The 10,000-nt window shown below is 42.3% G+C and overlaps 1 protein-coding gene across 3 annotated transcripts in view; it reads left to right on the forward strand.

Annotated features, from left to right (window-relative positions):
* The window catches only part of vps50 (VPS50 EARP/GARPII complex subunit), a 421,495-nt gene that overhangs the window by 210,558 nt on the left and 200,937 nt on the right, over positions 1 to 10,000 (forward strand). For all 3 annotated transcript variants that reach the window (XM_061983218.1, XM_061983220.1, XM_061983219.1), the window contains exon 13: positions 409 to 541. In XM_061983218.1, the coding sequence (XP_061839202.1) occupies positions 409 to 541 (133 nt within the window). The remainder of the gene's footprint in view (positions 1 to 408; positions 542 to 10,000) is intronic.

Here is a 10,000-nt window from a genome sequence, read left to right on the forward strand (position 1 = left end):
AAAGTTAATGATTATTTGCAAAAAAAAAAAAAAATGTTTATGAGTTTGAACATCAAATATGTTGTCTTTGTAGCATATTCAACTGAATATGGGTTGAAAATGATTTGCAAATCATTGTATTTCCGTTTATATTTACATCTAACACAATTTCCCAACTCATATGGAAACGGGGTTTGTATTTTGGTACATGGTGAAATGATAAGTGTGACCAGTAGATGGCAGTCACACATAAGAGATACGTGTAGACTGGACTATGCAGTGTCCGTGATTAACAACCATGAGCATTAATTACAAAAATCTATTATTATTATTATTATTATTAAATGATGCAGAGTACAACAGCACATGTTATAATGCCATTTTAACCTTTAATTCTTCTCCTCTATGGAACAATATCTGTGTTTGCAGCACATCACTCTGGACAGCTACATCCCGTGTTTGACCGACCTGTGCAAGGCATTGTGGGAAGTGATGCTGAGCTACCACCGCACCATTCAGTGGCACGAGGAGCACGACCAGCAGCCAGCCACGCCAACACCAGGTACTCTACACTTCTCCACAACATAGCCACAATAATCCTTTAGAGGAAACAAACGATTTCAACACATCAATTTTAAAGGCCCCTTATGATGAAAAACAGACTTTTTTTTAATATTGTTCCAACAGTAAAATGTGCGCCTAGAGCCTGATTATGACCACCAGATCTCCCTCACTTGTTTGCCCCACTTTTGAGAGAAGATGATGCTCAAATTTGATGTTCCAGGAAGGAAAAAAACAAAAACGTGACTCATACTGATCCCAGGAGGCAGAGAAGGTAGGCAAAGTGCAAGCAGGACGTCAGGCAGAAGCAAAGTTAACCCAGGTCGAGCAGTAACTAAGAAAGCAACATAACACTATGGCATGCACTCAATAAGTAACTAGCACTGAAGAAGGGTACGAGGAAATGCCCCCCCCTCTACCTCAAAGAAGTACTCACCCTCAAATCCTTCACAAGACACCTCCGCTCCGGACAGGCTAACCTCCGAGGACAAAGCTACGAACAATGGGAGACCGGGCTTTCTGTTCCGCCGCTCCCAGTCTGTGGAACGCTCTCCCTGACCACCTGAGGGCACCTCAGACTGTGGATGCTTTTAAAAAAGGTTTAAAAACCCTTCTTTTTAAAAAAAAAAAAAGCATTTTTTTTAGATACAGTGGGGCAAAAAAGTATTTAGTCAGCCACCAATTGTGCAAGTTCTCCCACTTAAAATGATGACAGAGGTCTGTCATTTTCATCATAGGTACACTTCAACTGTGAGAGACAGAATGTGGAAAAATCCAGGAATTCACATTGTAGGATTTTTAAAGAATTTATTTGTAAATTATGGTGGAAAATAAGTATTTGGTCAATAACAAAAATTCAACTCAATACTTTATTGCCAACAAAGGTTATATTACAGAGGTCAAACGATTACTATAGGTCTTTACCAGGTTTGCACACACAGTAGCTGGTATTTTGGCCCATTCGTCCATGCAGATCTTCTCGAGAGCAGTGATGTTTTGGGGCTGTCGCCGAGCAACACAGACTTTCAACTCCCTCCACAGATTTTCTATGGGGTTGAGGTCTGGAGACTGGCTAGGCCACTCCAGGACTTTCAAATGCTTCTTACGGAGCCACTCCTTCGTTGCCCGGGCGGTGTGTTTGGGATCATTGTCATGCTGGAAGACCCAGCCACGTTTCATCTTCAAAGCTCTCACTGATGGAAGGAGGTTTTGGCTCAAAATCTCACGATACATGGCCCCATTCATTCTTTCCTTAACACGGATCAGTCGGCCTGTCCCCTTAGCAGAAAAACAGCCCCAAAGCATGATGTTTCCACCCCCATGCTTCACAGTAGGTATGGTGTTCTTGGGATGCAACTCAGTATTCTTCTTCCTCCAAACGCGACGAGTTGAGTTTATACCAAAAAGTTCTATTTTGGTTTCATCTGACCACATGACATTCTCCCAATCCTCTGCTGTATCATTCATGTGCTCTCTGGCAAACTTCAGACGGGCTGGCTTAAGCAGGGGGACACGTCTGGCACTGCAGGATTTGATTCCCTGTCGGCGTAGTGTGTTACTGATGGTAACCTTTGTTACTTTGGTCCCAGCTCTCTGCAGGTCATTCACCAGGTCCCCCGTGTGGTTCTGGGATTTTTGCTCACCGTTCTCATGATCATTTTGACCCCACGGGATGAGATCTTGCGTGGAGCCCCAGATCGAGGGAGATTATCAGTGGTCTTGCATGTCTTCCATTTTCTGATAATTGCTCCCACAGTTGATTTTTTCACACCAAGCTGCTTGCCTATTGTAGATTCACTCTTCACAGTCTGGTGCAGGTCTACAATTCTTTTCCTGGTGTCCTTCGACAGCTCTTTGGTCTTGGCCATAGTGGAGTTTGGAGTCTGACTGTTTGAGGCTGTGGACAGGTGTCTTTTATACAGATAACCAGTTCAAACAGGTGCCATTAATACAGGTAACGAGTGGAGGACAGAAGAGCTTCTTAAAGAAGAAGTTACAGGTCTGTGAGAGCCAGAGATCTTCCTTGTTTGAAGTGACCAAATACTTATTTTCCACCATAATTTACAAATAAATTCTTTAAAATTCCTACAATGTGAATTCCTGGATTTATTTTCACATTCTGTCTCTCACAGTTGAAGTGTACCTATGATGAAAATGACAGACCTCTGTCATCATTTTAAGTGGGAGAACTTGCACAATCGGTGGCTGACTAAATACTTTTTTGCCCCACTGTATATGTTTGTTAAACTTGGCCCTGCGATGAGGTGGCGACTTGTCCAGGGTGTACCCCGCCTTCCCGATTGTAGCTGAGATAGGCTCCAGCGACCCCAAAGGGAATAAGCGGTAGAAAAATGGATGGATGGATGGATGTTTGTTAAACTGTCAAAAAAAAATTGAAGTGCAAATGAAAACAGCTTTGCCACTTTAGTCGTCATTTTTGCACCTAAGAAACTTCTCTATGACTTCTTCTGTTTGTTTGATATTGTCATTACTGCCACAAGTGGTGGAAAAGGGTATTACAACAGCTGAGAAACAAGATATTTCTCGCGGCCCACCAATTTATATCATCGTTTGTTAGTTTCCGACAATTTATGAGTGTGACAGATGGACCCATCACCCTTGATCACCCCCTGGGAGGTGAGGGGAGCAGTGAGCAGCAGCGGTGACCGCGCCCATGAATCATTTTTGGTGATTTAACCCCCAATTCCAACCCAAGCAGGGACGTAATGGCTCCCGTTTTATAGTCTTTGGTATGACTCGGCCGGGGTTTGAACTCACGACCTACCCATCTCAGGGCGGACACTCTAACCACGAGGCCACTGAGTAGGTTGAGTAGTAGAAGTGTCCTGTAGTTCTTTAAATAGTGGTAAGCATCCTTTGTTTATTTCATATGATGTCATCAGGGAAAGGACATCCACCTCATTTCCCTGCCAAGACTGCCATCAATCATCCCAACAGCTGATTGGCTGTCACCTCTGTGTAAAGGTGTCCCTTTACACCTTGGCACTTAATATATTGAAGTCATGTTTCACCTTCTCCCCCGAATGTCATACACAAACATTAAGTCCATGCAGGGTTGTCTCCATACCAATATTTTGGAACCGGTACCAAAATGTATTTCATTATTGTCTTTATTTTAACAAAAGATCTTAGGGTACATGAAACATATGTTTATTATTGCAATTTAGTCCTTAAATAAAATAGTGAACATACTAGACAACTTGTCTTTTAGTAGTAAGTAAACACTGCTTGGCACTCAGCATCAAGGGTTGGAATTGGGGGTTAAATCACCAAAAATGATTCCCGGGCGCGGCACCGCTGCTGCCCACTGCTCCCCTCACCTCCCAGGGGGTGAACAAGGGTGATGGGTCAAATGCAGAGGACAAATTTCACCACACCTAGTGTGACAATCATTGGTACTTTAACTTAACTTAATATTGTGTCATTTACACACCTATTATTTTGTACACATTATGAGGGACAAACTGTAAAAAAATTATAATTAATCAACTTTTTCATTTACTGTTAATATCTGCTTATTTTCTGTTCCAACATGTTCTATCTATAATAATAATAATAGATTTTATTTGTAAAAAAGCACTTTACATTGAGTAAACAACCTCAAAGTGCTACAGTGTATAAAAAAATAAATAAAATAAAAAAATAAAAAGATAATAACAAATAAATAAATAAAAAAAATAGAACAGCCAAATAGCTAAAACTAGTATGCATATATCTAAAAAAAAAAAGGCTTTAAAAAAAAAAAAAAAAAAAAAAAAAAAAAGAAGGGTTTTAAAAGCATCCACAGTCTGTGGTGCCCTCAGGTGGTCAGGGAGAGCGTTCCACAGACCGGGAGCGACGGAGCAGAAAGCCCGCTCTCCCATTGTTCGTAGCTTTGTCCTCGGATCTAACACTTCTGTTAAAATGTGAAAATCACTTATTCTTCTCTTCATTCGTTTTGGATGATACCACACATTTAGGTATCACACCAAGTAGCTACAGGATCATACATTGGTCATATTCAAAGTCCTCATGTGTCCAGGGACGTATTTCCTGACTTTATAAACATAATATGCATTTTATGAAAACAAAAAAAAGATTTTGTGATGCTAAAAAATATCAATGTAATCATAGTAGTATCAACTACGTGGATACACTATTGTACTTGGTATCATTACAGTGGATGTCAGGTGTAGATCCACCCATGGCGTTTGTTTACATTGTGACGCCGGTGAGCTATTGTATCCTCCTACGGTGTGTAGTGAAGCATGTTTAGCTATTCCTCGTCCTGCAGTGATAATGATACTTGTAAGAAACTTACTTTATTTGTCTCCATGGAGACGAGGATTAGCGGTGTGCGGCTTCAGCGGTCGCAGAGGCAAAAACTCGGACATGGGAGGAGTTCGGGGAAGCCATGGAAAACGACTTCCGGACGGCTTCGAAGCAATTCTGGACCACCATCCGCCGCCTCAGGAAGGGGAAGCAGTGCAGTGTCAACACCGTGTATGGCGAGGATGGTGTTCTGCTGACCTCGACTGCGGAAGTTGTGGATCGGTGGAGGGAATACTTCGAAGACCTCCTCAATCCCACCAACACGTCTTCCTACACTCTTAGAAATAAAAGTGCTAAGTAGAACCATATAAGGTTCTTCTGCTCGTCCTCATAGGAGAACCCTTTTTGGCTCCAGGTAGAACCTTTTTATAAAGGTTCCACCTGGAACCCTTTTGGAGGGTTCTACCTAGAACTGTGTGTGTAAGGTTCCACCCAGAACCCCCCATGAGAGGTTCTACAAAGAACCCACGCAGGGAGTTCCACCAAGAACCCTTTCATGTTTCAAGGGTTTCATCTAGAACCCACACAGGGAGTTCCACTAAGAACCCTTTCGTATTTCAAGGGTTTCATTTAGAACCCACACAGGGAGTTCCACTAAGAACCCTTTCGTATTTCAAGGGTTTCATTTAGAACCCACACAGGGAGTTCCACTAAGAACCCTTTCGTATTTCAAGGGTTTCATTTAGAACCCACACAGGGAGTTCCGCTAAGAACCCTTTCGTATTTCAAGGGTTTCATTTAGAACCCACACAGGGAGTTCCACTAAGAACCCTTTCGTTTGTCAAGGGTTTCATCTAGAACCCATGCAGGGAGTTCCACTAAGAACCCTTTCATGTTTCAAGGGTTTCATCTAGAACCCATGCAGGGAGTTCCACTAAGAACCCTTTCATGTTTCAAGGGTTTCATCTAGAACCCACACAGGGAGTTCCACAAAGAACTCTTTCATGTTTCAAGGGTTTCATCTAGACCTGACACAGGGGGTTCTAAAAACATCCCTTTTCAAAGGTTTTCACCGATAACCGTCTTGTCTTCTGAGGGTTCTATAAAGAACCATATTGTATTCTACAGATCAGTTTAGTTCATATTATATTGTGGTCATTTATCATGTTGACATTGAACAAACATTCAAAACATTTGAATGAGAAAAACATTTATTTAAAGATTGGCACCATTATTGGCAAATGTTATCAGGAAGTATGTCCCTGGTGACACAGGATCTTACCCATGCTTTCAACAATCCCTGAAGAACTCTTTCTTCCAAAAACGGTTCTCTGGATCAAAATAGTTCTTACTGGAACCCTTAGTGTTAGTGAGAACCCTTTTAAAACCAATTATTCAGAAAAGGGGTTTTAAAGGGTTCTCTGGATCAAAATGGTTCTTACTGGAACCATTAGCGTTACCAAGAACCCTTGAAAAACCCTTTCTCCGGGAAAGGGTTTTTCAGAAGCAAATGGTTCCAGTTAGAACCTCAGCCCTTGTAGAAGAACCCTTTTAGAACCCTTATTTCTAAGAGTGTATGAGGAGGCAGTGCCTGGGGAATCTGTGGTGAGCTCTTCTATTTCTGGGGCTGAGGTTGCTGAGGTAGTTGGGGGGCTCCTCGGTGGCAAGGCCCCGGGGGTGGATGAGATCCGCTCAGAGTTCCTTGGGGCTCTGGATGCTGTGGGGCTGTCTTGGTTGACAAGACTCTGCAGCATCGCGTGGACATCGGGGGCGGTGCCTCTGGATTGGCAGACCGGGGTGGTGGTTCCTCTCTTTAAGAAGGGGAACCTGAGGGTGTGTTCTAACTATCGTGGGATCACACTCCTCAGCCTTTCCCGGTAAGGTCTATTCAGGTGTACTGGAGAGGAGGCTACGCCGGATAGTCGAACCTCGGATTCAGGAGGAACAGTGTGGTTTTCGTCCTGGTCGTGGAACTGTGGACCAGCTCTATACTCTCGGCAGGGTCTTTGAGGGTGCATGGGAGTTTGCCCAACCAGTCTACATGTGCTTTGTGGACTTGGAGAAGGCATTCGACCGTGTCCCTCGGGAAGTCCTGTGGGGAGTGCTCAGAGAGTATGGGGTATTGGACTGTCTGATTGTGTCAGATCAGTGTCAGAGCTTGGTCCGCATTGCCGGCAGTAAGTCGGACACGTTTCCAGTGAGGGTTGGACTCCGCCAAGGCTGCCCTTTGTCACCAATTCTGTTCATGACTTTTATGGACAGAATTTCTAGGCGCAGTCAAGGCGTTGAGGGGATCCTGTTTGGTGGCTGCAGGATTAGGTCTCTGCTTTTTACAGATTATGTGGTCCTGATGGCTTCATCTGGCCAAGATCTTCAGCTCTCACTGGATCGGTTCGCAGCCGAGTGTGAAGCGACTGGGATGAGAATCAGCACCTCCAAGGGTGGAGTGCCATCTCCGGGTTGGGGAGGAGATCTTGCACCAAGTGGAGGAGTTCAAGTACCTCAAAGTCTTGTTCACGAGTGAGGGAAGAGTGGACCGTGAGATTGACAGGCGGATCGGTGCGGCGTCTTCAGTAATGCGGACGCTGTATCGATCCGTTGTGGTGAAGAAGGAGCTTAAGCCCCCCTAAAATAGGCCTAACAACGCCAATGGTGTTGTATTTAAAATATCTCAATAATTGATTTATTTAATTTTCAGAACATGTCAAGGGCCATTTTAGTAAGAAAAACCAAACAGCTTAGTTTGTTTGAAAACTACAATAATACAGATAAAAAAGAAATGTCCCAAATTAATAATACGCTGGGTTATGGATTACGATAAGAAATGCCTGGAGTGAAATTGCACAAATTAGATCGTCTTGATGTTTCATTTATTTCAGGAAGTTGTTAAACCTTCTGCTTTTGTTGGGTTTAAATTCCAGAACTGATCTTTTCTTCTGTTAATGCTATTCCTCACAGTGAGATTAAGGGTGCTCCGCTGGGTCTGCCAGCACATGATAGACTACAATGTCAACATATGTGAGAAACCTTGAAACTAAGTCCTGATTGGCAACTCTCAGGGGGGTAATTCCGCTTGCATATTAATTGACGCTGCGAAAAATAGCCTTTGATGTATAGAGAAGGTACAAACTTTCCTAAGGACTACCCTTTACATACCTGCCAACTACTCCGGTTTTCCCGTAATTAGTGCGGTTTTCATCAACCTATTCCGGGTTACGGTTGCAGTGATAAAAAATACGGTTTTTCATTAATTAAAAAAAATAATTTTTTAAAAAGTTTTATTCACGAAATCGCGTAACAACAATGACAATCGACACTGCTTCCCGTAACTTCCTATCGAGCCATTCCGAATGCCGTGCGCGAGGCTATTTATAGCACCGCTGCCAAGCACGAGGCACCAGTTGCCATTGTTTCCAAACGAGCGAACGATCATGGAATCAGCCGGAGAAAAATCGCAAACGAGTCTTAAACCGAAAAGAAAACTGCAGTCATTCCGTGAAGAATATTCAAAAGCCTATCCGGGAATAATTATCCGTTCCAAAAAGGGTGAAAACTACGCGAATTGCACCTTGTGCAGACAAGATTTTTCGATCGGACACGGAGGAATTAGCGATGTAAAAGACCACGTTGGGGGAAAAAAACACAAGTCTAATGCCGTTGCTAAATTTGGATTTTAGCCACAAAAAGGTAATGACACCAATGTTATCTATTGGAATTGTTTAGTACTGTTATACTGTTAAAAGTGTTTATACTATTTATGCTTTCAAGTCCAAGTTGAAGAAATCTTGTTAAATGTTGACAGCATAACTACCAAAATACAGAAGTATGTCCTTAATATTTTTGCAGTGCTATTTCTGTTGAAAAGTTCAAATGATTACATTAGAGATGTGATGTGCCACTTTTCAAGTGTCTGATGGCTTCAATTCATTTTCATGAATTTTTCATATTTTGAATTCTTTACAAAAAAAGTACATTTGAATTGTAATTCCATGCTATTGACATGACTATTAATTTTAGTGAAGTTAGCTTACCATGTTTACAGTATGATAATTGTGATAGAAATGTGAATTTTAGGCACAGAATATTTTTTACAATTGAACAAGGCAGTAGATTATACAAGCTTGGACAGAAAGTTAATAATGACACCAATTTTTTTTTTTAATGGAATTGTTTAGTACTGTTTTACCATTTGTTTACTGTAAAAAGTGTTTATACTGTTTATACTTTCAATGAACAAATTGAAGTCTTGTGAAAGGTTGACAGGATAACTGGCATTAACTGTCAAAATAATTTCAAACTATTGAAGTTAGCTTACAGAATAAACATGTCAATCAACCCATATGATTTTTGCTGTAATATTTTTGTTTTGAAAAGTCACTGTGACTGATAGAAAAGTGATGCTTTTAGCAACATTTTAACCTGTCTGAATGCTAATAATCATTTTGCGTCGGGGGGGGCGAAGCCTGAACCCCCCACCAGGACTTTGTCCTGGACCTACCGGGGCCTGCGGCCCCTGGACCCTGGCTACTAGGTTTTTCTGATTTCAAAAGTTGGCAGGTATGCCTTTATACGACACCATATGATGCCAACGCTGAGAACGTGTCATGATCCGTTACCCGGATCATGGCATGATTTATGTTGGTTATGTTTCTGCTTTAGTCTGTTTCCTGGGTGCACCCTCTTTCCCTGTTTACTGCTGGTTTCCATGGGCACTGATTCTCCTCACCTGTCTTAGTTTTGGCAACTAGTGTTTCCACCAGGTGTTTTGGCTAATCACTCCCCTTTATAGTTTCCTGTCACCCAGCAGTAAGTGCTGGGTCAATGTTTGCTTTATGCAACATTTACGTTCTCCCTGGTTTTCTGCTCGTTGTAGTAAGTTTGCGCACGCTCGCATTCCTTGTTTATCACCCTTGGTGACATTTTGGTTTTTATTTAGCTCCACGCTTGCTAGCGTCCTCAGTTTCGTATTTTTGTCCTGCCTTTTATTTATTAAAATGCTTAAATCTTACCTGTACGCCGCTCCTGATTGTCTTCTGCCTTGGAAGGAACACAACAATCGCAACCATGCGTCCTAGACGTAACAGAACGCCCTCAAAGTCTCTGAGGTTTCCCGTGAGCTTCGGTAAATCCATACTCACCCGGTTATTTTCCTTTTGCCACGTCGGACAGACCCTTCTCATCAATCATC

Source organism: Nerophis lumbriciformis, linkage group LG21, assembly GCF_033978685.3.
Source record: "Nerophis lumbriciformis linkage group LG21, RoL_Nlum_v2.1, whole genome shotgun sequence".
NCBI classification, from domain to species: domain Eukaryota; kingdom Metazoa; phylum Chordata; class Actinopteri; order Syngnathiformes; family Syngnathidae; genus Nerophis; species Nerophis lumbriciformis.